The sequence below is a fragment of the Diadema setosum genome, chromosome 5 (genome assembly GCF_964275005.1).
Source record: "Diadema setosum chromosome 5, eeDiaSeto1, whole genome shotgun sequence".
Taxonomy (NCBI): Eukaryota; Metazoa; Echinodermata; class Echinoidea; order Diadematoida; family Diadematidae; genus Diadema; species Diadema setosum.
This window is the reverse complement of record NC_092689.1, coordinates 29,454,295-29,481,514: the sequence shown is the minus strand read 5'-3', so window position 1 is coordinate 29,481,514 and position 27,220 is coordinate 29,454,295. Positions and strand designations below refer to the sequence as shown.

General features: G+C 39.4%; 2 protein-coding genes across 3 annotated transcripts in view; one reads left to right on the top strand and one right to left on the bottom strand.

Annotated features, from left to right (window-relative positions):
* LOC140228672 (coiled-coil domain-containing protein 6-like) overlaps positions 1 to 4,856 on the top strand; it is a 33,808-nt gene extending 28,952 nt beyond the window's left edge. Inside the window, exon 8 of the mRNA XM_072308935.1 lies at positions 57 to 4,856. Coding sequence (XP_072165036.1) covers positions 57 to 155 — 99 coding nt within the window. The 3' untranslated portion in view covers positions 156 to 4,856. The remainder of the gene's footprint in view (positions 1 to 56) is intronic.
* A 3,082-nt stretch (positions 4,857 to 7,938) lies between these two features.
* Positions 7,939 to 27,193, bottom strand: LOC140229270 (RNA-binding protein 45-like). Of its 2 annotated transcripts, none has more exons than XM_072309545.1 (11): positions 26,538 to 27,193; positions 24,908 to 25,034; positions 24,369 to 24,494; positions 23,175 to 23,507; positions 22,769 to 22,912; positions 20,412 to 20,550; positions 19,380 to 19,460; positions 18,705 to 18,844; positions 17,914 to 18,064; positions 9,242 to 9,360; positions 7,939 to 8,647 (listed from the first exon to the last, which is right to left on the bottom strand). In XM_072309545.1, the coding sequence occupies exons 1-9, from the start codon at positions 26,838 to 26,840 to the stop codon at positions 17,943 to 17,945; spliced, it is 1,515 nt and encodes a 504-aa protein (XP_072165646.1). In that variant the 5' UTR covers positions 26,841 to 27,193; the 3' UTR covers positions 7,939 to 8,647; positions 9,242 to 9,360; positions 17,914 to 17,942. The 2 variants fall into 2 exon arrangements, with proteins under 2 accessions (XP_072165646.1, XP_072165647.1); XM_072309546.1 differs by having other exon boundaries at positions 7,939 to 8,638.
* Positions 27,194 to 27,220: the final 27 nt, after the last annotated feature.

The window sequence follows — 27,220 nt, the reverse complement described above, 5'->3', positions numbered from 1 at the left end:
TTCTCCTTCCACTGATGTGCACATGTTCCATTTTTCGTCCTGCTCCCTCCTTGCAGAGAGTGAGACCGCAAGGGCCTTCCCAATCCAGCCACCAAGACCGCTTCGTCAAGCCCACAAACCCAACCCACACCAGCACGCCAACTAGCAACACGTAACCAGCCACCGTCGCCGCGCACTCGGCCAGAACGTGCAAGGATGCCAGAGAATGGGGACTACGCATGAATGATGCCACTTTCCCCTCTCCCCTTTTGATATTTTTTGTCCCGTTATTTTATTGTGCATGGGGGAAGAAAGGCCAAAAGAACTCCCAACAACAAAAAAAGACCCGAGATTGGAGAATGTGAGATTTGCCTGAATGGATACTGTGGCAGGAAGTATCAATAATTGTGGAAGGTCATGGGTTTTGATGGTGACCCATAGGTGAACCATGCATTCATTGTTTTGTCACTGGTCCCCTCTTCTACTCTCTCTCTCTCTCCTTTATTGTTGAGCCACAGTGTCTTGATGATTCTGGAAAAAAAAACAAAAAACTTTCATATCCATTTCAGGAGGTATGCCAGATGTTCTGAATACTTGAGTGTATAGACGCATACCGTTGGATTGAGTGAGGGCATTCTCTTATAATGGCATTTTTGTCCTAATCTGATCAGCACATCACACCAACTCTTAGAGGAAACACGTGGTGGCTAGTAATATGATGCCATCTTGGTTTTTCCAGGAGAGTAGAGTCAACCTTGCCTATTAAAGTTGAATCTATTTGGACTGAAGAAATAGCTCCAGCTTAGAGAAAATTCAACTTACAAGGGATTAAGATCAATAGAATGTAAAGAGAAGAGGACTTGAAAAGACCTTCAAATTAGGCGATTATTCGACCTATGCGAGGTCAACTTATTTAAGCAAGGTGGACTGTATAGTTATCTGCTGATTGAATTTGGGTCATTTTGTGACCCAGTGGCTGATGGATGGTAATGGAGACCCCCATCTAAAAACACCAATTGGTCAAAGCAACATTGCTAGGGACACTCTGATTGAACCTGCCACGCAGTGTCATGGATTCACAAGACACAATGTGGCGTCATTATGGATTTGCTACCAGGGGAGAAGACGCGATACAGATGTGACAATATAAATCTTGCATGCTGGAATGTTCAATTTCAACTAATACGTTTTCAGTAGACTCCACTTGACTAACAAAGTTGTACATGGGTCAGTGACACATTGAAATTTGCCAACAATATATGTCGTTGCTCAAATTCAATTCATCATTACGACCCTCTTCTATCTATTATACTTCTTCATATTACTCTCTATCATTATGGTTGGCAGTTGAAGCCACAGTATGAGTTTGTTGACAAAAGTGTCATGTCAAGCGTCACCATCTAAGAATTGTTCTGGATGGTTGCTCGAATCGCAGTGAAAATAAAGGCGGCTTTGTATTGTATGGGCTATGAAATAGGCATGTAACTAGATGATGCTACAATTAGTTACTTCCAGGCCGTATCCCTCTGGATATGAGTCGTACGCACCTGGGTATGTGGGACAGCTTACTTTGCCAAAGTATACCTTTTGGACACCTTCAGCAACGTGCGACATTGTTGAGATGATTGAAGCTTGTGTGTATTAATTAATTAATTCCTATGGACGGTATGTTGAAATTCTATGTAGATGCCACAGCCATTTATGCAGCCACAATTTGATGAGGTCTAAACAACTTTTAAGGTCTTGAGAGGTTTGATGTAATGTGGGTCCTCTGTTCTAGTTTCATGGGAGGATTGATATTAGCACTGCATGTGATGGTAAATTTCTGAAGTGATGAATGTCGCTGTAGTATGACGCCAATACAATTTGAGTATCTGGACGCTTGTTTCCAGACATTCACAATTTTTAATTTCAGTGGCTCATATCTGTATAAAGTTGAGTCTGAATGGGAAAAAAAGACTCTTCTCTGCGTAGCTACTATGTTCGCAAGTAGCCAAACTGCTCAAAGCATTTCCCTAGGTGTAATTAGTGCAATTTGCATATTTGATGCTTGTATACTATGTGAAAAATAGTACACCATGTGGCTAAATTTTGTCATGATACAAGTGAAATTACTGATATGTAGTTGTGGAACAAAGTTAATACTGAAAAATGTGATAATGGCACTGAATATTCCTTCACAAATTTAGCACCATTAAAGTTGTGCATACACTCTCAAACTTCAGCCCAATGTTCCCCCTGGTTATTGACTTTGCCAGCTATTTCATTGTTTCAATTTCAATATGATTCTTCTGCGTGAGTACTTGAACAGTAGTCATGGTGATAACAAAGCTGCAATTCAGTGACACGAATGATACAATGAAATTTGCATGCTTACAAGCTAGGGCTCTGTGATGTCACGAGTACAGCCATTCGAGTGGTCAAGTCACTTTGACACGGCAACAAAACCTCTGTTGTAGTCCGCGAGAATTCAGTGATCCTGGGGAGGCTAAATAATTCCGTCATGTTTTGCCAGATGAATGATGAGAAAGATGGCAGCCTGTTTTGTACTTAACTAAATCTTAAGGGATTATTACCCACAACCCTGTTTGCCCAATTTTACCTAACCAGAGGATATTTTTAATACATTTTTGACCAATTTTATTTTGAAAGTGAGGGACAGAGATGTGTAACTTTAATTCCTTTTGATGAATATTTTGCCACCACTTGTGACTTCTTGAATCCAGTCGGAGTCAAAAACTCCCGCTAAGTTTGTGCTCGTATCATAAGTGATTCCAGAGCATCATGCCCAGAATCTGAACAGAGGAATTTTTAAGTGCACTGCATTATAAACCAATGTTGTCTTTATCACAGCCTTTGAAAGAAAAATAATGCAAATGAGACAACTTTCATTTCCTAATTGAAAAAGATTTCTTTCTTCGTGAGTGAATGCAGTGCTGATAATTTTATATGTGGAGTGATGTTGCTACAAGTGCTCGCCTGTGACTGATTTTGTACATTGTGTAAATTTCAGATAGATTGTATTACACCTAATTGTCTATGCTTGTGTAAATACAAGTGTTCATTTTTGCAAGGATATGTGTTTAACATTTGTTGTTGTTGTCATTGTTTCTTTGTCTTGATGGAAAAGACAAAAACACAATACCATTACAGATAGATTCCTTTGGAGTGTTCATGAGCTTGTTTGACAAAGTTGCAAACAGTTACGCCAGAAAAATCAGTATTATGTCATTGTGGTACCCCCTTTGTTGTCTTTAGTCTTTAAAGTTCAAAATTGAAGATTCAAACATGTGTGGCACCCATGTTATTTGCCAGTCAAGCGTAGTTCAGTATTTGCAAACGAAACTGTCCTTTGCAGAACAAGCCAGTGTCTCACTTGTTACATGAACTTCTGTAATTCTCTACACAAATTATATGCCATGGAAAGAGGATGATACTGTATATTATGTTTCTGTAAAGTAAGTGAACTAAGTCTTTGTCTGATATTATTTCGTGTATTGGCATGGCTAGCACAATTTGCTCTTCCTATTTTCAGTTTTCCTCTTTCTGTTTGTTCGTATCACATTGCCTGTAAAGAAACAATGGCTTCGTTCATGAAGAAGTCGCTTCTGGGAATGTTGCAGATCTTGTAAATGTTGACAGTTGGGTTGGCAAGTTTTGACCCATGAACATATGCATACCCATGGTAGTTAACTTTACCACAGCAGTGTTCAGTTGCCAATTTGCTCCTGTCACAGGGAATGCCAACCTTTTTTTATCCAAAGCATAATGATGCGCAAAAAAAAAAAAAAAAAATACTAAAGACACACAATGTATTCTGCAAGTACAGGTGTAACATACCGGAGTAACTTGAAATCATGTAACTGCTAATAATAAGCATTTTTAAGCATATCATTTCACCAATCCACACTTATATCGATGTTTTGTTCAACTTTCTACCTGTGTGCATCTACACTGTACATCATTAATACGAGTATACCATGTGAAATCTCTGTGCCAAGACTACCAGATGTTAATGCAGCAAGAATGCAGTATACAGGTACATGGACAAAATTGTAGCATGTGTACGTGCAGAGAATTTTGTTTTTTTAACCCAACCATGGCCTCTCCAAGTGCCATGAATTTCTCTCATCTATGACGCATTATCTGAACAAGTTTATGATCCAACTCTTTGGTTCACAAATACGACACCGGCAATCTAAAGCCACTGCATTAGGCTCAGAAAAGTGAATTCATGCACAGGCTACCGCACCCGTTATCAGACATTCATTCATTTAAAACCTTGCACCCCGCGGGGCTACTTTACAGCTCCAAGGTGTTGAAGAGAAACTGCCTAATCAGCTTTAAAATGCTAGTACAATGTATCTTTACGTGAGGAGTCACCACTGTTCGATTTTAAGTAGTGTTAACTGTCCAGACACAGGTTCCAACTACAGCTGTATACTTTAATGGATTCTTACAGAGGTTTTCAGCTCCTCCAAAAATTTTTGTGACATTATATAGCTCAACTTCTCTGTGTGACCGAGAGGCACGAGACAGGATCCAAACTGGTCCATTATTGCATGAGGAATGTATGGGTTCAAGCCAAGTAAGGTCTGTACAATGTCTGCAGTTACAGTATATGTGTGTGTATGTGTGTGTGTGGTCAGTGATAAACAGACATGACTGTTTCTTTGGATACTTGGAATAACTTGCCATTTTTTTTTTTAATGTACTGTATTTGCAAAATTCAAAAAAATAATGATAATGTGTGTTGGTGTGAGCAATTTCTTTTTGTTGATGGAAAATGAGTGCTGGAATGCAAGAGAGAGGGCTCAAAAAATTAATTCAATGCATTTGTCAGCTTTGTCAATTCAATAAAATGCAAAAAACAACCACATATTGCATTACATGATTGTTTTATGACTTGTTCTTTCTTTTGTGGGGAGTTACTAGTATGCAACCTCACACTTGGCCTCCCCTTATACAGAACATCCATACAGAAAATTATTTGGAAAAAAAATGATTTGTTATATCAATAATTTTACTTTGTAATGTAAAATAATTTGCTCCATGGCTTCTTACACTATGAACACAAACATTGTACTGTGAAACCTGAAACATTTGCAGCATGAAACTTGCGCAAATGCGAACATTACTGGTTTTAGAGTATTGACCCTGACTGACACCCCCCTTGGCTCACAGCCCCCCCCCCCCCCCCCCACACACACACACACATTTAAAGAACACATACTTTGGCCCTTGTTGCCAAGTTGTGAGGCAATGACATTAACAACTGCATATGTATATTTAGTGTAAATGTGGATATTTTTGCGGTACATCTGGCTAATGCTAATTCCAAAACTCGCGACAATTTTCTCTACACATTTCAAATGGGTTGACAATTGCACAGCATTTGTTTGAGCCGCTCAGCGTGAAGTCTTAAGTCTTCACACACACACACACACAAAATTGACGTTTACAGCTGTCCTTGTGCATGAAACTTTTGCAAATGTTTCAGTTTTTGTGAAAATCACTGAAATATATCAGTTTTATAACTTCCAAATTTTTGTCTGATTTTGATCAAATTTTCACAATATATTGTCCTTGAAAAATTTTCCCTCTTCTTTTCAGACCAACTTTTCCTGTAAAAGTGGAAATTCTCACACATTTTGCACAACCAGAAGCTAGCGCGAAAATAAAGGCACGCGAATATTTTTACATGCCATGTGTTCCAGTATTAAATGTCAGCGGAGTAAGAAACACATGAAATTCATCTTACTCGACCGCGCGCAAAAAAATTACACATGCGAAAATATCCACTTTTACAGTAACTTGTCTGGAAGAAGAACACAAAAAGGTGTATGATTTTTATTGTTACTCTGGTCAGGTATGATACCCGAGGTGAAGATGCATTGATTAAATTTTGGGCAAAGCCCTCAAAGTTAAAGGACAAGTTCACCTTCATAGACATGTGGGTTGAGTAAATACAATATTAGTAGAGCACATCATTGAGAGTTTGAGGAAAATCGGACAATCCGTTCAAAAGTAATGAATTTTTGAAGTTTCTGCTCACTCAAGGCTGGATGAGAAGACTACTATAGCTTGTGATGTCACACGAGTACAACGATATAAAGAAAGATTAAAGAAAATTCAACAAATTTTCACTTTTCTCGCATAACAAAAGAGCACTTGACTTCTCTCTTTCAGAAAGCAGGGGGAAGAATATTACACTTAACATATGTCAGTAACAAGTCCAAGAAATGTGTACTTTATTCAAAAAGTAAAGTTTTGTGAAATTCTTTTTTTATTTTCTTTATATGGTTGCACGCATATGACATCATACACTGTAGTAGTCTTCTCATCCAGCAGTGACTACACAGATACTTTAAAAATTCATAACTTTTGAACAGATTGTCTGATTCCCCACAAACTTTCACTGATGTGTTCTACTAATATTGATGCATTTATTCAATCCACATGTATATGAAGGTGGACTTGTCCTTTAAAGGTCAACGGTCACTGAATTTTGGCTTATGAAATGACATTTCATCTGTATAAAGTGGACTCCCATTAGAGCAAAGTCCTCGGTACCGGCATTTTTCTTTCGTTATATCGAAATTTCATTATAACTGAACGAATAAACAATGAAAAAAACATAGAACAGATAATATTGCGACCTGAATTTTTGTTTCGTTGTAACCGGAATTTCGTTTTAACCGTGTTCGCTATAAAGGGAGTGCACTGTATTTACCTAGGAATGTCCAGTGGTGAGTTCATTGGGTAGGAAGGGTAGGAACATTCATTTCATGATGTGATAGTGATCAAAGGTCATGGGAGGTCAAAGATTACTGTACTTATGCCCTCTTCTCCCCCCCCCCCCAAAAAAAAAAAAACAAAAACAAAAACAAAAACAAAAACAAAACAAAACCCCAAAACAAAACAAAACAAATCAAAAAAACAAGAAAAATAAAAAATCTAGCCATTACTAGTACCTCGGCTAGAAATGTAAAGCATGTTAGCTGGGAATGTCCATTGGTGATATTATTTTGTAAGAAAGATGAGACATTAACCCTGTTGACGACTAGTCCCGAGTATACTCTGGCAGGTGTCTATTAATCAGCTCGTCCTCGACGGGTTAACATGTTTCTAAAACACAAGGGTGACAGGTCAGTGGTCACCAAAATTTAGCTGCAATGTCATTTCCTGGCCATAAATCCCACTAGGCATAATCATTAGGTCCAGCAATGACTGTTACTTGTGCGGGTTGAAATACACATGTACGTGTATGTTGGGAAATGTCTCCCTCGTGCAGAAAGGGTCGATAGTCCATCCTCTGTCAGCAGTCAAGATCTTAAGGCAGGTGATTATGTGAGAATCGGAGGAAATCCAGTCCACTGTGTGCTACTGTCCTGATAGACCAGTTCTGTAATGTATTCAGAGTTTATGCATACAGCTGTACTTTGCTCACAAATGTTGCCCTCAACAAAGCAGACAGATTGCCGGAGGTTTTCCCTACCTAGCAACAACTAAGCGAATTTCGCCAACGTAACTTAAACAGGGGGGAGCACATGAATGAAATATTACATTACTAGGCTGTTGGAAATGAAACATCATTGAATTGTACTACATTACAAAAATGGTCTATTGCTCTGGTTTGAATACTAGCTACAATTAACCTGTTAAGGACTGCCTGATTTTGCTACAACACACATTTCCCATAGACACCTGCCTGAGTATACTCAGGATTCGTCCTCAATGGGTGAATTAATTGATTATAGGTATAACATGTCCATTTATATCTCTTTCTCTCTATTACTTTCTTCCACCATGCTCTCTAGCGCTCTCTCTCTACCCCCTCTCTCTCTTATTGAACAATTACCATACAATTTGCTGTAAGATTAATACAAACCCTTTCAAGGGAAATACGAAAGTAAAAGGAAAAGAATATACTCTACAAATCACACTGGCAGTACTCGGTTCAGGAAGATACATGTACTTCTGTTTAATATGCAAGTACACACAGGCAATGCTGAAAGGCATATCACCAGAAGATATTGCTGGGCCACCATCGAGAGAAAATGTGATATGATCACTTGAGAGTCATCAACACATTTCAACATATGAGTTTGTCTTTTTGTCCACACTACCAAAGAGCATTTTTTTTTTCTTTCTCTTTTTTTCCAATCTAGTAATAATGGACTCAGAAATATTCAGCTGCATTTTTCTTCCTCTTGAGGCCACACACTCCTACGCTGCAGAGGCTGGAGCCAGAGATAGGAGGTCTGCCAACATTCCCACATCCAAATCAGGGAGATTCCACACAGCAATCAGGGAGATATCTGTGTGTTACCTGCATTTCAATGGGCGAAAATAATTCCCAAATCAGGGAGATTTTAATATTCTCTTATTCAGACATGAACAGATTTTGACATTTTCAGGGAGAGTCCTGCAGAATCATGGAGAATTGGCAGCTCTGAGATAGCAGGGATACATGTAGGTGAACAGTACATGACACTGATGATGCTTGCTTTCTGGCACGCAACCTGCGACGTTAAGCAGCATTGCTCCTTCAATGGCCGGTGTTGATGCTGCCAGACAGAGCGCAACTGTGGCCTGTAATGTCGAAACAGCGACTGCACCTCGCTTTGGACATCCATCCATCCAAACTTGTAAGCCTCTGCAAATCCTGTGGAGTTGGACGAATAGAAAAGAAAAACAAAATAAACTGACCTAGTTTAGTTTATAATGTGCCAGTAGTGCATAGTACACACAGTGAACTTGGCAAGTTCATTGACCTCACAAGAAATTCTCTGCAATAATACCGCTGTCAACTCACAATGATTTGCTGTGTTAACATCTTGATCTGTATTAAGGTTTACCAATACCAAAAATGAAAAAAAAAAATCCTCTTCATCAATAGATTATATATCTATATATGTAAACACCACATGCACAAAATCTGCATTTATTTTTGTTTCACGGTAAAATTTCACAATTTATAACTGAAAAAGAGAACAGTGACATACAGTGAAAGACCACCCGACATCGTATCAAACACAGTCCACAGTGCATAAAATTGCAAAACAACTTCTTGGACAAAAACATACAGTAACTAGGCCCTCTCACTATGTAGCACAACAAAGCAGTACATGATTGAGATTTATTGTGTATGGCTGTCTTGTAATTCATCAACATGTACAACAGCTCAGTGTTCATTGTAGGATAAACTTACAATGAAATTATTATCATCATCTGCAGCATTCATGAACCAAAAACGTACCTGTAAGGTCAGCAGCATAGCCGACTTGTTGACGGGGCTCCTCCAGCTGAGCCACTCTTGGCAGAAGGTGTCCGGGTTGGTTGGAAACCGGTATCGGGGTTGTCATTCCGAAGCAGCCACTTTTTAGTAGAATAGAGAATGCAGAAATAATGTCAGTTTCACATTCAAATCTGAGCATATACATGCAGGAAGATTGCGCACCAAGCAAACACGATACACAGTACATGTACATAATGATGTACAGCGACATTCACGTTGGGGGCATTTTTGTGTATAACAACACGCAACAGAAAAGAATGTACAAAACACCACAGAACAGTACATGGAAGAACCTGCACAGCAGAACCTGTGGTACTACAGTACAATCACAAATAATGACATAAATAATGCATGGTGTATATACCTTGTGGTACAATTGGAGGTTAGTTGTCCGAGTACATGCATTGGTTATGTGTACCTTGTTGCATGCCACCAGCAGTGTGTTGCTATTATCAAAATGGTATTGTACTACACTGACCGAGTATTACACACAGAGAAGTGAACATATTGCATGTCCTTTAACTGGTAAAAGTGCCATGCATTAATATATATGATAATAACAACAACAACAACAAATGTGCATCCAACAGATGGGGAGAGAGAAAGAAAGATGGAAACAGGTAATATTTTGAGTACCATACTGTATAACTTCAATATTTACCAGCCTAGCAGTAAATGTGTATTTCACATACATGTATATCTGTTATAGTCTGTCTGTGGCTGGATTTCGGATCATGTTCTATTTCATTGATCAGCGACTTGAGTGAGAGGAATAAAGCAGCAATGGGGCCATACGGATACTGAATAGTGGTGGTAGAAGTAGTCGTAGTCGTAGTAGTAGTACACTGTAGTCGTAGTAGTAGTAGTAGCAGTAGTAGTAGTAGTAGTAGTAGTAGTACACTGTAGTCGTAGTAGTAGTAGTAGCAGTAGTAGTAGCAGTAGTGGTCGTAGTAGTACACTGTAGTCGTAGTAGTAGTAGTAGTAGTAGTAGTAGTAGTAGTAGTAGTAGTAGTAGAAGTAGTAGTAGAAGTAGTAATAGTAGTAGTAGTAGTAGTAGTAGTAGTAGTAGAAGTAGAAATAGTAGTAGTAGAAGTAATAGAAGTAATAGTAGTAGTAGAAGTAGTAGTAGTAGTAGTAGTAGTAGAAGTAGTAATAGGAGCATAGGAGGAGAAGTGGTACAACTGTACAATGCAGTTAGTAATAGCCATGATAGCAACTGCAAGAGTACCGTAGCAGTAATCGTCTAGTGGTAATAATATTTTTTTTTTTCACTTCACAAACTTATATTGGTCACTGTTGGCTTCAATAGGATGTTTTTCCTGGCACAGCATAGATCTAAGTTTGCTTTTTGTCACTTTGCTTCTGCTGTCATTGTTGTTTGTGTTGCTCTTGTTTGTTGTTGTTGATGTTTTGTTGCTGTTGTTGTTGTTGTTTTGTTGCTGCTGCTGCTGCTGCTGCTGTTGTTGTTGTTGTTGTTGTTGTTAAATGGGGTGGGGTTGAGAAGGAAGGGTGAGACAACACACAAGCTATCATCACAGTCACAGTACAGCAGATTTACAGACAGAAATGTAACAATATATACATATGGCCAGGCATTAGCAGGCATGATATGAAACATACATCTTGTCGATTTTCATTCATCCCTGCAACCGACACTGAAAATATATACGACCACTACAAGTCACAGATATACGTCACTGTGAAACAGAAGTCTCAATTTTCAATATGAGAGCATGTCTTTGTCATACATTACCTTGCATCATCAAGTCCAGGTTGTCGGCAGCAAGTTGGTCTTGTAATCGTGAGATATATGGTCAAATAACCACAGGTATAGACTACATGTACTGGCACACACGTAGCTACATGTACCATATTGGGTGTAAGTTACAGGTCTAGGTAGAGGTAATATGCATCAACCAAAGTCAACACACACTGTAACAGGTCAAATTTGTGCTGTACAACTTCCATTCTGGATATTAAGTCTTCAAGTTTCAGTCACAAATCTATTTTACAAGTTGATGGTGACATATTTTTTCTTCTTTGCCCCCCCCCCCCCCCCCTTCATCCCCTTCATAGCATACAATACATTTACTGTTCTGTGAGTTCTCATAGCTACCATCACACATTCAGACAGTGGCTACTCACAGCCTTGACTATAAATCTGAAACTGACATAAATACAGCGTAACATATAATGTTACAACCTCTCTCTTTGTTTGCAGATTCTTGTCCACTTTTCTTTCTCTCTGATACCTACAAGAAATATTATATATAGTATGTGGCATTCAACAAGACAGAATACATGTACATGTATTGTAAAACCAGACATTTTTGTAAAGTATGAAACTTCTGCGAATTTCACAAGGAGCCAAGATGCTCAAAAGTGAAATGCAAGTGAAAGTTTTTGTCTACACAATGCATTGAATGCCAGTACATTGCTGTACAGCGTACAAGTAAGTAGATCTGCAACAGTGCTGTAACAAACAGACTTAGCACATGATCAATTAGATTGCAACTGCACTTCTAAATTTCAAGCAACTGTGTTTAACCCACTGAGGGCGAGTCCCGAGTATAATCGGGCAAGTGCGTATTGGAAATGCGTGTTGGAGCAAAATCAGTCCGTCCTTAACGGGATTACAGGCATCGCAAAACAATTACCCTGTACTGCTACTCCGTAAAAGCCGGGCCAAATACTAAATACGAGATAGATATTTTATTTACTCCATAGTCCTAATTCTTTAAAGATTAGGAATTTGTGAAAGTTTCATGATGCAAAAAAGGATCTCGCCTTCAATTCGCAAAAGTTTCATGCCATAAATGTTTCTGTTTTTACAATATACTGTATACGCTGTTATTGTCGCAAATGACGAGATGACAGACATTTTCGCGAGATGCTATTTTCGCATATCAACGGCGACGCTTCATTAATGCTCTATTAAAGCGAATGGAGACATTTTCGCGTGCTGTTAAATTTGCGATATAACTGTGATTCGCGAAATTCGCAAAAATTAAACCCTTGTGAAAATAACAGCTTATACAGTAGTTACAGACTGATGTACCTGTGTTGGAAGGAGTTTCCACGGAGGAACATTCAACTGCGTAAACAAGTACTACGACCACGTCCTATCATGCTGTTATGCCAAATGAACGTGCATACACTAAGTTGCCTATGCTTCTGAAAGATAATAGTCCTCGTAACTTCTAACTTCAGAGAATTCAGAATAGCAAGCTTCAGATCTGCGACGCAGACATTAAGACGACGGTTGTGTGGACCGTTCTCCTCTCTCCCTGCATCATGTTGGAAAGTACATAGCATAGCTTTAGACTTTGCAAAGACGCAGCGGCAGCCTATACATGTACAAATGAAGAAGTGCCCCCATATGTCGTTCGTGATAATGGCATCAAGTAGCTCTGAATCGTGAATTTGAGGGGATGCTAAAATGGCCAATTGTCATGAAAACTCAGATGATGTGGGATCGATTTTGATAAGCGGTTCTGCGCATGCGCAGAGCAGGGGTTTTTTTTTTCCCCTCTTAATGTCCGCATCACAGATCTAAAGCTTTCTAACGGCTCACAGATGAGGACTATTTCCTTTCCAGGGATGTAACACTATATCATCGACATTCTACAAATTTGCACCTTGAAAAAAGAAGAGAAAAACTGACTTCATAATGATGTCAAAATCAAATATGGCAAGGAATGCAGTATCAACAGAATCAGTCACAAGATTTTTTTTTAATTCAGGTACATTGACCACAACACCACAAGACTAAGCTTTTAATACAACGAACCGATCAAAATCCAATGTGAAACCAGCCTACAGTTTGTTCAAGTAAAAACAGTCTGTGACCATAGCTAAGGCCAAAGGAAATCTTTCCCATTATCTTGTACAAATAAAATTGTCACATTATTTCCAGCTGCAAAAAAAAAGAAGGTAGCGATGGGAATTGTGTCATATTATTGCATTAAATGGCCCATGTCCTTGAAATTGTCTAAACAAGTTTAAGGATGGAATAAGGAGGGAACACAATAATAAAAATGTAATTGCAATTCACATTATTTATACACACTTTGCAGTTAAGAAAAAAAGAGGTATTAGTATTGAAAATAATTTGATTATTAATTTGAATTCGCTTTTAATCCACTTATCGAAATAAACTTTCATCAAGAACATGGACCAGAATGTTTGTGATGATTTCAGTTATCATCAGCAGTCATACAAGAATTTCTAGACCTCTGATTATTTATGACAACTGGCTACAATCTTCACAAATACTTAATTACTGCAAACAGCATTATAACATTTACACATTATGTTTCTTGCATATCTGATATGTTTCTTGCATATCTGATATGTTATGAGTTACTTATTCCGACAGCAGCCAGGGCTGGCATGGGTTTCCACTGGCAGAAATCTTTGATACAAAAATGTTGATCTAACAAGCACAGAAATACTGATCACTTAAAATCCTAATTGTGAGCGTTCAATCCTATTTACCAAGAATCAAGGTTTATGTTCCTTGATATACATATACATCTAAAATAAAAGTTTTACCTGCTTGAATATCAAATTGAAAAACAATCTAAAAGAATGACAAAACAAAATGACTACAATATGTCACTGTTCTATAAACTGTTAGCAGCCATAATATTGGCAAACCTACTGTATACACATAGCTTTTTTCTCTTTTGTTTTAAATCATTGGTCATTCTTTACACTGCATTTACACCAAGACAAACATTTTGCTCTCGAGGAAAAAAAAAAAATGTTGAGCAAAATACATATCTACACATGTTGATATACATCTGCAGTCCATTCATTATAAATGCATATCAAAGCGCAATTGCAAGTTTGCACGGTCAAGTTGGTTTTAATGAATGTAGTGAATAAAGGAACTAGAATAATGCAGGTTTCATGAAAAATGGATATAAAACAAGTGCGCAATGAAATGTCAAAGTTTCATGAAACAGAGATGACAGTCGCAACCAATATGCAAATCAGCTTGGATGCTAATGTCATCACCTTCAACAGGCGCGGTGGAGCACCCCAATTACCTCGCAGAAATCCATTGGCAGCCGAGCCTCATTTGCATAAAGTAAACAACATGTACTCGCGTAGTTGAGAAAAAGTAAACAACTTCTCAAGCTAATAACAATTTAAGGACACCTATTTTCGGATTAAAATTGAGTTAGTTTGAATTTGAAAACATGTCCGAATATGCACATATAACACATTAAAGGATTTGACAATGATAAAATGTAAAATTTTAGCGAAAACCTGGCGAGCAAAATTACCAAAAATATGCCTCGAAAATCATCCTAAAATTCACGAAGTGTGATTGCGGAACCAAAGCGCCATTCAAACAAAGTACACCGTAATCTATTTATCTGCTTGCATTTTAAATTTCATACCATAATATTCCCAGCCATGGTTGTGTCGGAAAAAAACAGAAGGTGATGTCAAAAATGACACGAACACAAAGCGTACAGGTCGGTCCCATGTATATATAATCGCGTCACTGTAGCGTTGCATGTCACAGCACACACAACGCATTGCTGCATGCAGCGTGCGCGGCAGCAGCTCAGCAGTCACCGTACCGCCGTGCGACACTCAGCAAAATTGACTGCGTCACATGCAAACCAACCATGAGCACGAAATCCTGAATCTCACGTACCACGCATGCCCAATATTACGGGAAAAGAAATGACGTCATTTTCAATTGTTTCACTGACTACAATTTTCTATTCCAAACCCTGTAGAAACAAGTTGATTTCTCAAAAAGTACACGTGGAACCAAGCGAAAACTTTCACCATATATGGATTGAGGCCTGATGAACTTATGTTGCCAATTTCGGACACACTGGAGCCAGGCCATAGTCCAGTCGGAAAAAAACAGAGAGCATGTTTTGCGAGAGGTGATTTTCAAAACGCTTTAATATCTCAAGTTCTAGTGCAGCAAATTTCATAATTTTTTCATCAAAAGGAAGGTTTTTAAAAACTTAGATAGTGTGGGAAGTTTGAGTTTACTAGCGGCACGCATAGCGGCACAAGGAGAAGGTAAAGATTTGACTTTTTCATGCACACAGTTTCGGGCAGCCGAGGATGCCCGTTGGAAATTCAAATAGAACGGGGCGATAATGAGATGCAAATTGGGGTGCTCCACCGCGCCTGTAAAAGCCTTCCATTTACCTTAAAATTTTTCACTAAATTCCCTTCTTTTTTTTTTTTCTTAGGAGGGGGTAACAAAATCAAATGTACTGGTGCGATTATATTCAGTATAATCTTACAATCTATGATTATCATTGGCTTTTAATGTTCAACACATGAACATTGGACAAAAAATACAGCTTTGATAAATTGCAATCTAAAAGACATGAAGAAAAGGAAAGATCACTAGTGCTATTTTACCCTGTTTCTCATAAGAATTTAAAGCTGCATAATATTTATCAGCTTTTTAACGTTATCAATGGTTTTTGTTATGGAATATGCCTAAAACTGCATGGACACATAGGTATACAAAGAAGTAAAAAAAAATACTTTTCATAAAAAAATGAAATTTTGTGGAATTCTCATGTTTTTATCACATCATTCTACATATGTGATGTCACAAACCGCAGTATCAGGTAGTTTTCTCATCCAGCGGTGGCTGCATCAAAACGTCAAAAATTCATAACTTTTCAAAGGACCGTCCAATTTTCCTCAAACTTCATTGATGCATTCTACTACTAATATCACTGCTTTCACTCAATTCTCATGTATATTTGGGTTCATCATCCTTTGGCTCATAGTGCAGGTAAAGCACTTAAATCTACCCCGCACATTTTTTGTTTTTGTTTTGTTTCTGCTTCTCTTTTCAATCTGCAGAGAATGTACATGACTCTGCTGTAATGGCAGGATGGAAAACCTACAACACTGATAGAGCATGTTGGAGCATGGCAATGTCACAATAATCAGTTCCCTGTTGCTTTCTGAATACTCGCAACACTCACAACACTGCTGCCTGTAAAACTGAGCAGACAGTATGCATATACTGTTTTAAATCCCAACAGAATGAACAAGTGCTTGTTCCCATAACCCAAAATGATGCCAGTGTAATACTTAACAAAGTCAATGTCAATAATGACAAGAGTCATCCACTGATACACAAGTAGTAAACATGGAACTATCAAAGTGGGTCTGTCATCAGTTCATGTCAAGAGGGTGGTATTCTGAAAGGTCAGGCCAACATGAATTTATATTGGTAAAGTAAAGACTTTTAGCTCATCATTCATCTTCATCTCTCATGCATTTTTTTTTTTCAAATAATTTGCAGATTGGGACATGATATAAGGCGTGTTCTCTCACCAACTTTCAGTGAAAGAAACAAGACTGGATTTCAAATTACCACCATACATTAGTTTAGTAACTGGTGTACAGATGTCAGACTACCATTGCCATCCAAGCAAGATGGACGAATGAAGCTTTGTTTGGTAACTTGGTAACTGTCACTGCACTTTTTCCACATACAGTAGTATGTCAGACTGCGCTCAGCCGGCCCAGTCGCCCTCTCTGAGAATGGTGATTGTGAGAACGCAACTTCAGTTTTAGTTAAGTTCAGTTCAGTTCAGACAGTACTTGTGTTCTGTGAGTCAAAGAGATTGCTGTAAGCCCGGCAGTTGTCAGGATGCTTGTCATCGTATTTGACGCATGTACCGCCTGTGTCTTCCATCCGTTACATTGTCTTCCAGTCGTCTCTGGTCATAGTGCCTGTGAGCTGTCAGCGCTCACCAGCACACTTTGGCTTGTGTGGAGTGACCGTGTGGCTCGTACGGGTTTTTTCGCGTCAGTCGTTAGGGGTACACACACTGACATTCAAAAGTCCGGGAGGGTTTACGTGTGGGGTCGGTCTTGTGTCTTGAACAGTTTGTCCTGTCAGCGAAGATGAGCGAGACTGGTTAAAATGAGGCACATCATGACAGCATGATTGAAAGACATACTACATTCTTCCATGTATAAAGACATCAAACACACACACACACACACACACACAGACAAGACACACACACGCACAACTGTCATTCTTATTGGTCAGTCATGCAGTGATAAATGAACTGTCAAGAAAAACACACAGTCAGTACAGGTGACAACAGCAAGAATAATATATAAACTTTTTTGTTATTGTTGAGGGGGGTATTCTCACTCAGTAAATATCCCATTGGTAGGCATAAATCTGATACGGAGGTTTTAATAAATTCTCCAAATTGCATCAAGTGGCAATACAGGTTTTAAGTGCAAATCTCTTTCAAAACAGATTCAATAGCTACACCAGTCATGCTCCGTGGTAGAAAGTTGCATATTTGTTGATTGTGAATACAGGGCATTTTCATCCATCACTTCATTTGTCTTCCTTCACGCAGCTCCCTGGAAACCTGGAATCTACCAACACTGGTGTATGTAATCGCCGATTGAAATGGTCATGGCACTTGTTCGCAGGAAAACAATTCGACAGTCCTTCGAATATGCACACACAAAGACAGACACATTGTAAATACACACACGTAGATATAGACACACCAACACATACAGACTTAGACACACTCACACACAAAGAGACACAGCAAAATAAGAAGAGTACGAAGATAATACATTCTTACTCGCTCGCTTGATGGGAAAGCACCTCAGTCTATGTTGTGCGAGGGCGCTTCCTATCTTCTGGTTCCGGGTCAGCGACCAAGACCTTCATTTTCTCCCCGGCAACCGAATGCCCGTGGAGCGTGTTTAAACAGATCTCTGCCGACTCTTTCTCTGCAGCAAAAGGTCATCATGAATCCCCATAAGAATCATGCAAACAATAAAAGGGTGACATTTTCATCTTTTCATCACTTCCTCAGCGAATGTCCTCTGCATTAATTACAGACCAGGGGCCCGTTTCATAAAACTTGTCATCAGTGACAACTGCCACATTTCTATGACAAATTTGCTCTCAGCCAATCAGAAGCAAGGATTTCAGTAGCTTGTCACATCTATGACAACTTGTCACTGATGACAAGTTTTATGAAACGGGCCCCAGGAGTACAAGTATTGATTCAGTCTCGCAGCACAGTGCGCATTGTAACATTACACTTTGCCCCTACTTTCTGGGGAGACTGGAGGAAGGCGCAATAAAGATAAACAAGTACCAGTAGAAACATACTTAGTGTAAACCCCCAAAGCAAAATAGATTAGGCATTGCACAAATATCCCCACTTTTTCAGCTTGCATATCACATGCATTCTTAAATTTCCTGTCAGTTGGCTGTTAACAAGATTTGCTTTACATTGTATGCTACTTACATGAAAAACAAACAGCTAAGAAATATGGATTCTACTCAAGATGCATGCACAAATTTGGCTATAACTTACAATCTGGCATCACAGGTTCAACAAGATGGCTGAAAGTCACTTACTTGCAAAACGGGCATACCCATAGTTGCGACCATGAACATTTTTGTAGCTGATGAAGTTGCCAAACCTTCTGAATACATCACAGATAATGGCCTCGGGGAGTGGACGTGTACAGATCACAAACAACCGCTCTTCAACAGGACTGAAAAAAAAAAAAAAAATCAAATTCTCCCTGAAAGACCTGTGCTTCATTTTGTTTTGTTCTCACTTTCCAGAAAAGGCAACAACTGGATTACAAATATTTTCAGGTTTCAGTAATGCCAGAATTCATGATCTTAATACAAAATCTACCAAATGGTATCATCATGCCTCCTCCCAACCTCCCCCATGTAAAAGAGATCAACAACCAAAGACAAATTAAAAACTTACTAAAGTAACATTATAAAATTAGTGTCTGCAACCTTACCTCCATCTTTTGCGGTGTCTATCCACCTATTTCTCACCAAACTGGTCTGTGTGCAATATTCTCAACATCGCAGGGAAAAAAAAAAAAGAATTCTGGCAAATGATTCTCTCTGACCCATCTGCGCAATATCTGATAAGTGCTCCAACAGCAATGACGACGATGAAAACAACAACAACAAAATAAAGCAAATTCCCTCGCACCAATGTGTCACACAACATAGATTGATACAAAGCGTCTCAGTCTGATGACCTATGACGTCGTAGAGTCTTACCTGTCTGGGTCTGCACAGGGCTGGAGAGGAGGCAGGGGGACTGAGCAGGCTGGTGGCTGGCTGGCCGAAGCATAGGCAGATCTTTTGATTGATATTACCATGAGCAACACAGAGAACAAAAACACACACAGCATCCAATGTTAGCATCAACAAAATCTCACAGCAATATATCTGCACAAATTTTAGTTGGGAAAACAGATATTTATGGGAAGTTTATGATGACCTATGAATGAAGTGTAAAAACAACATCAATTTGGATTAACCAAACATTATTTCACTACTCAGTGTTTATTTGAATTATCATTTAGTAAATGGGCAAACATCTCCTCTAAATGGTAATTTATAACATATACAGTGTGAGAATTCTGCCTCTTGCCATCAGGTGTCAGGGGCAAAAATGTAATTCATACCTGGGAAGAAGTTCAGGTACATGTATGGTCAAGGATGTGGCTTGTTAAAGAAAGGGAACCTTGTTAAACATAATGATCATGTTTAATGGGTTCCATTAAAAGTCCAAGGTCCTGGTGTTTTAGTCAAATGCGTATGTGGGCGCACGGCGCAAGTTTCCTATAGAGACCTACGCTATCAACTCCTCTTTAGCGCTTACGCTTTGGCCCACTTCCCCGAGTCCAAAGAAGTCCGATCCACTGTAGTCAGTGGTCCGATCACAGTTCGGCTCATGATTCGGCTGAGGGGGATGACAGCTTCAGCAAACTTCTTTTGTGATGTCATAATAACAAGCACATATGCACGCACCCTGGTATTACTACAGACTGCGCGATGCGCAGAGAAGACAACGAAGGCAACGTTACTTAGCAACACCTACGCACTTTACTCTTGATGACAGCTCAACTTCGGTAATCTTCGTATCAATGCTAACGGTAATCGGCAGTATCATCAACAGCGCCCTCTACACTACCAGGACTATGCCCCTTGAACATGCCAATGAACATCAGATCAGTCCTTTGAAATTCCAAATGCAGCTCAGCCAAATGTACATATTATGACAACTGATGCTAGACATTTACTCACCCAGCTGACTGTGTAGTTGAGGATGTGTCCTCCACAAACTTGAGCTGGATCGGACATCCAGGAGGGTACTCGAAGTTGTCCAGCTTCTGCTTGGCGTATGCCGCCTGTGACGCTGTGTTGTACCTAATATATGCCGTTCCTTCATTCAGCCAAAAAACAATGATATAAATTCATGTTATGGACACAATGGTCAGTGGAAGAAATGTGTTTCTAAGGTGGGGGAAAAGTACATACTACTCTGTTTTTTTTAAAATAGGTCCAAGCCCATAGTACTAACTATCCTTACAAATGACCAGTTTTAGGCATAATCCACAGTGAATGCTACAAACTAACAACTAGAAATGTCGCTTTGGCGACTGGTATGCCTCCGCCATAATGCATGATTTTCCCAATAGGTCTAGATAGTACATGTGGACAATGTGTGATTACATTTTCACAAAATTGGCAAAATATTGAAATGACAAGTTTGTCACAAATGTCTTGAATGTTCACCTTCCTTGACCTAGGTTTAATTGGATGAATAGGAGAGCTTGTATCTAGGGATTTAAGGACTTTAACTCGACTTTGACCCATTCATACATTTAGGCATTGAGTAATTTTCAAGGTACAGGTGTGGAGAAAAAGTGCAATTTCTCAATTGAATAGTAAATTGTTACCATTTTCATCTAGCCCTTGACCCTAAAATTCATAAGATAATCACTTTCAGGTAGAACATGCATAATATGTACTAAGTTTCAAGATAACTTGAGCCACTTCCGAGATATGGAGGAAAAAGTTAGTTCAGCACTTTCACTTGATCTTTGACCTTTGAGGCAAAAAAAGAAGAAAAAAAAACTTTCCAGAGAATTTCTATTAGGTTACACATGTATGCATACACCAAGTGTAAAAAAAAAAATAACCCTGCTGGCATTGCATGATAGGAGGGAAATAGTAAAATTTTGAAGTGTTGCACTTGACCTTTGACCCCTGACCTTTGACCCCATGAACCCTACATTCTCTAGATAATCACTTCCAGTCAGTATATGTATATACTATGTTCCATGAAGATACCTTGAACAATTTTCCAAGGTATGGAGAAAAAAAAAAGTTTTAATATTTTTACTTGACCTTTTGACCTTTGACCTTTGACCTCATGACCCAAACTTTCACCAGAGAATCTTAATTGCATAATACATGTATACACTAAGTTTCAAGAAAATATCTTCAGGCATTCAATAGATATGGTGGAAATAGTGAAATTTTATGTATTTGACCCTGACCTTTTGACCGTTGACCTTTGACCTCATGACCCGAACTTTCACCAGAGAATCTTAATTGGGTAATACATGTATACACTAAGTTTCAAGAAAATATCTTCAGGCATTCAATAGATATGGTGGAAATAGTGAAATTTTAAGTATTTGACCTTGACCTTTTGACCTTTGACCTTGAGCATGTGCACCCAAAAGTTGATAGGCACAACTTCACCCCCTAATACACATACATGCCAAGTTTCATTAGGATACCTCAACGGGTTTTGATAGTTACCTTGTCCACAAAATTCATTACGGACGGACGGAAGGACGGACGGACGGACGGACGGAAGGACGGACGGACGGACGGACGGAAGGACGGACGGACGGACGGACGGACAACCCGAAAACATAATGCCTCCGGCACCACTTCGTGGCGGAGGCATAAAAAAATATAGTGTGATCTCGACCCTACAATCTTGACCCTATGACTCAATCTCCTTCAAGCTTGTCTTAGAACTGTAAAGTAAGAACACAAAAATCATAGCTGCCAGTATAAACCCCGGAATGATTTTGATGAATCTGATGTAAAACCATGAGCATGTACTAACTTTGTTGAATACAGAGAATCTTAACAACGACATTCCACAACAAGTATTTGCTTTTAGACAGAGCATCATAAATAGGGAATGTATTTGTTAATTTTAAACTATCTAGCTGTTCATGTATTGCCTTCCATGTAGAAAGAGACCTACATGAAGCTATCTTTTTGTTTGTTAGGTATTACTAAAATATTGCTTCAACAGTTGATCAAACTTTCAGTTTAAAGACTGAAACTGAATTGCTAAATTAAGACACTGAATACCAAAATAAAACAACCTGGGCACCGTTTCATGAAATTTGCCAGTCCCGACAAGTTGTCAATCGCTTATGATTACCATAGTAACAGTCAGTGACCAGAGTTTCTCAGCCAATAAAAACAAGGATTTTACTGAAATTGTCAGAGGCTGACAAGTTTCACGAAACGGTGCCCACATTGACTTAGATTAAAGTATGAAATCCTCCAATATCATTAGTACTGAATGATTTCCACAGGTAGCTTCACCACAGCATTCACTGGCTTACCCTTGTAGCCCCAGCTGACTTGTTCTTCCCTGTAGTCACAATACTCCATACCCGGAACAATGCCAAAGAGAGCCTTGATCTGGGCCTCGGAAACAGGACCAACGATGTCAGCAACCAGGCGGGGTGACACATTCACATGCAATGCTGTGTGTGGCAGAAAAGTTTTTGACATTATCAGGCATCATAACTACGTGTATCATCATATCGGCCAATATCATCAGCTATGAGTTATCAATGGGCAAACAACAGTCGTGAAGCATAGTTGCAGGACTGCATCAGATGCCATCTCGGACTTGGAATTTGAGGGGAAAATGGAAGAGTTTGGTAGAGAAGACAATCGGGTTTTAGGAGATGATGAACCAAAAGTGAAGAGAGCACAGTGATACTGTTACGGGTTATGGCATACCTGATCCCGTGGGGAAGAAGAGACTGTCGATATCAAAGCTTGTAGGTGGGGCGCCAGCTCTGGGAAGCGGAGGCGGAGAGGTGTATTCCCCTCTCATCGGATAGTCACTCTCCGGTCTGGCGTGGCTGAACCGCCCGTACTCCGACCTGGCCACATCTATCCGGCCGTAGTCGAGTCTGCCGTGGTCGTACCTGCCATGGTCCAGTCGGCCGTAGTCCGAACGGTCAGATCGGTCCAGTCGATCGTAGTCCTCCCTCCGGTACTCTCTATCATATCCGTCATCTCGACTGCGCTTCTCTGACTTTCTGGGTTCCGCTATGACTGCTTTGAAACCTGTATTACGGCATAAAGCAGAATGTGTTTTACTGGCTATAAACAGCTGAACAGAGTTTGCAGTTTTAGAATATGTGTGACCAAACTACACCATTAGCAAGTTATGTCCAAACCACCTTATTTTCTTCATTTCTGCAGTCTACATTATGCATACACTTTTGTCAAATACTTGTTATCTACATTGGGTTTATACATGCTTGTATGGGAAAACTTGACATTATGAAAAGGCACTATAACTCTTGGATGATCACTTTGTTACTATATCTCTGTGATTACCATACAATGGTAGCATTTACATTACAAACGGAAAAGAAAAAATCCATGGCAGCTCAAAAATTGTATAGTCTTTAAAATGAATATGGGCATGACTGAAGTTTTGGGTGTTCAGACCACTGACATGTAATGGAGACAGGCAAGTCTATTTCAGGGCATGTTACCCTAACAAATGTATGATACATTCACCTGTACAGTGTAACTATGTGTCCATACACAAAAAGAATGAAAAACTACAATGTACACATGACTATTTCAAGGGGTGCAATCACTAATGCATGTTTGCACCCATTTGCTGAGATAGATAGATAGATAGATGAGTGGAAGGATTGACAGGTGGACAGATAAAGAAATAGAATCACCACTACATGTCAGAACCTCAGGACATTACTGTATATCCCAGCTGTAATTCTAGGTAGTGTAGTCACTCCCTGTGACATTTACAATAATTGTACTCTCATACAAAGTGACACACTGAACCTAAGGATGGTATTTTAAGTACAATGCAATGCAAATAAAAGCAAAGTTCTTTTGTAATATATTGCTCGGTGGCGTGGAAAATTGTTGTACAGCAGAAATTCAGCTCACCCTTGTCGCAATTCTCCAATGCTTTGGCAGCGCCCGACACTTTCCTGAACTTGACATAGCCAAAGCCTTTATTCGCTCCTGTTTTCTTGTCTGTGATGATGGTGACATGATCAATTTCTCCATATTCTGTGTGGCAAAATAAGAAGAAGAAAAAAAAAAAAAACCCAGGCAAAACTACAAGGTATCCTTTGCCATACATACATGTACATTATTCATTACAATACATTTGCAGTGTAATATGCGTGAGAACATACACGATGTATACAATGTATCACATTCAGTGTAACATTGGGACCAGTAAAATGTGCACACCTTTTCTTACTGTTTGAACACAAAGTGTTAGTCAAAACTATACTGTATCTCCTCATCAGAAAAGGTGTAGGCAATATCAAATGATGGTACAATGAAATCACTTTGATTTTTACTGTGAGCAGAGCAGTATATTGTAGTAAGACTATTAAATAAATACAATGTAAGTTAACTTGACAATTTCTGATGATCCAGTTCTAAGCTCTGCTCCTCTTTGCCCACATTTGTACCTTCAAAGTTCTTGTACAGCTCATCATCATCAAATGAATTTGGCACGACGACAAAGAGGCGCGTTAATTCCAGCTTTTCGTCTATGTCTTTGGAACTGTGGGAACCTCTTGAGTTGGCAATGATGACCTGTGAATGAAACATTTGAAAAGGTCAATACTACTTAGATTTGCTAGAGGGTCTACAAATGTAGGCCTACATGTAAGTTCAAACTAAACTTCAGATCAATCTTATCTTTGAATATGGTAATAAACAACATTCAAAAGAAAGGCATTTAGAATCAATGCACTGTAGAAACCCATTTGATGCCCCACTTTTGATTTTGAAAAGCTGACCTGTGCAGCTCATGCAGATGTTCAAATGAAGGTGCTGTTTACATAACTGGAGGAATGTTTATGACCCTATGTAAGTAATGTGCGTTCTCAAGCAATAATTGCTTTTTGGCTTTATCTTATTCTAATTATTGATTATGCAAGTCGGTAGGCTAGTAGATAAATATGAGTGAAATTTAGTTTTGCTTCTTTACCAGGTACGTAGGGTAACATCCCCAGTATTCGGTCACTTAAGCTTTTTTGCAATATTTTTCAAACTAAAATAATACATACATACATCATATCTACAGCAATGTATGTGAAATATATCAAATTTCTTTAATCTCAACTTTCATTTCGTTAAATATCTCACAGAATTGCACAAAATCGCGAAATATTTAACCTTGAAAATTCCCCAGTATACGGTCATCGGCTCCAGTATTCGGTCACGCAATGTGCGCGTTCAAAGTCAATGCGTGTTCAAGGCAGCTGAAAAACGCGCACGCGCGCTACCTTGTTGACGCAAAATTGCATCGGGGAAGTTGCGGCGACCGTAGGTGACCGAATACTGGTGCCTCGGCACTTGCATTCAACCCTTGTACATTGGGACACTGTGTCGGCACGTACGGACATTTTGTTTTTCTTTTGCGTTTTTGAGGATACCATTACACTCCAAGCTTGCGATACGCGAAAAATCCCGCGAGAGAACGGCGTATTTCTCGATTTTTAGCGCTTTTTTGGCGACCCGTACTGTTAAAACTGGGCCTTATCCGCGCGCGCTTTTGGAAAGTAGCGCCGATTCTGCACTTTTGACGGTAAAATTTGGGATTTTGGATGGATTTTTGGAGGGGGCTAAGGGAGTTTCCTGTTGTGAATGAGTGTGCAAGTATGTGAATTAGTGTGATTTGCGTGTGTTGTGACAGTTGAACTTAGTGGCTGGTGACTAGTGATAAGTGACCGAATACCGGTGCCTGACCGAATACTGGTGCCCTTACCCTACCAGCATGATCTCTACAGAGTACGGTGTTGAAAGCTAAAAGAATTCATGGGTAGGGGCTTGCATTTTGGCAGTCACTCCTTTCTCATTCCAGTCTACAACTTTACCTTATTCTTCATTGTTTAAATAAGTTTGTCCGATCTCAGTTGGCAAAATAAACATTTCATCTTTACTCCGTTCTCAAACAACATAAGATGAGCCAACATTTTGTGGCATAAATGTGTAGGCTGCAACAGTGAACAAAACTAGTGTACCATACGGCATGTGCCATGTAATGCCTTAATGGTTACAAAACAATTGCTGATCCCCGATAGCTGCCTTTACCTTGATAGGTTTGGTCATGTTCATCACTCGCTTTCCGTCTGAATCCTCCATAGCTTTTGCAGCTTGCGAGAACTTGGCGAACTTCACATACGCTACCCCCTTGGGCTCTCGGGTTACTTTGTCCTTCACAAGCCAGACATTTTCAACCTCACCAAACTGACTAAAATAATCCTTTAAATCAGATTCTGTTTGATTCTTCGAGCAAATGATGAAGAGGCGGCTATTTGGCGGCTTATCAGCATTGCTTGCTGATCCCATTGGACCCTTTCCAGACCGATTCCTCTCTCTATCCAGAGAAGACATTTTGATGTGTTTCGGTTAGACACTACCAGCAATACGACGTCTCGGCTACTAGATGTCTACACTACGTAAGTGTCTCCTCCTCTGTTGAATCCTAGCTCGGGATAGATGCGACTATAAACGTTAGATGCCACTGCACGGACGGACGCCCGAAGACGACACACAAGAGGCTGCAGCTGCAGAAACCGGACCGACTCCACTGCACTGTGACTGGCCGATTACCACGATTACTGAAGAGGATGTTTGATAGAAGCGCTCATCTCAAGCAGAAAGTTAGCCAAATTATTGCACTGTACGAGCACCAGTGGTTCAAGAAGCCCCAAGGTGAATATTCGATATATATTTACGACTTTTCAAGGTAAATGTATTAGCTGAAAATAAAG

What these genes read in the sequence shown, in the direction of transcription:
- LOC140229270 (XM_072309545.1), bottom strand. Translation starts at nt 26,840, where the DNA reads ATGTCTTCTCTGGATAGAGAGAGGAATCGGTCTGGAAAGGGTCCAATG. An exon ending in CTTCTTCCCCACGGGATCAG is followed by an intron (nt 22,913 to 23,174) that starts GTATGCCATAAC and finishes TGCCACACACAG; the next exon opens with CATTGCATGTGAATGTGTCA. An exon ending in CCCTGTGCAGACCCAGACAG is followed by an intron (nt 18,845 to 19,379) that starts GTAAGACTCTAC and finishes TTTTTTTTTCAG; the next exon opens with TCCTGTTGAAGAGCGGTTGT.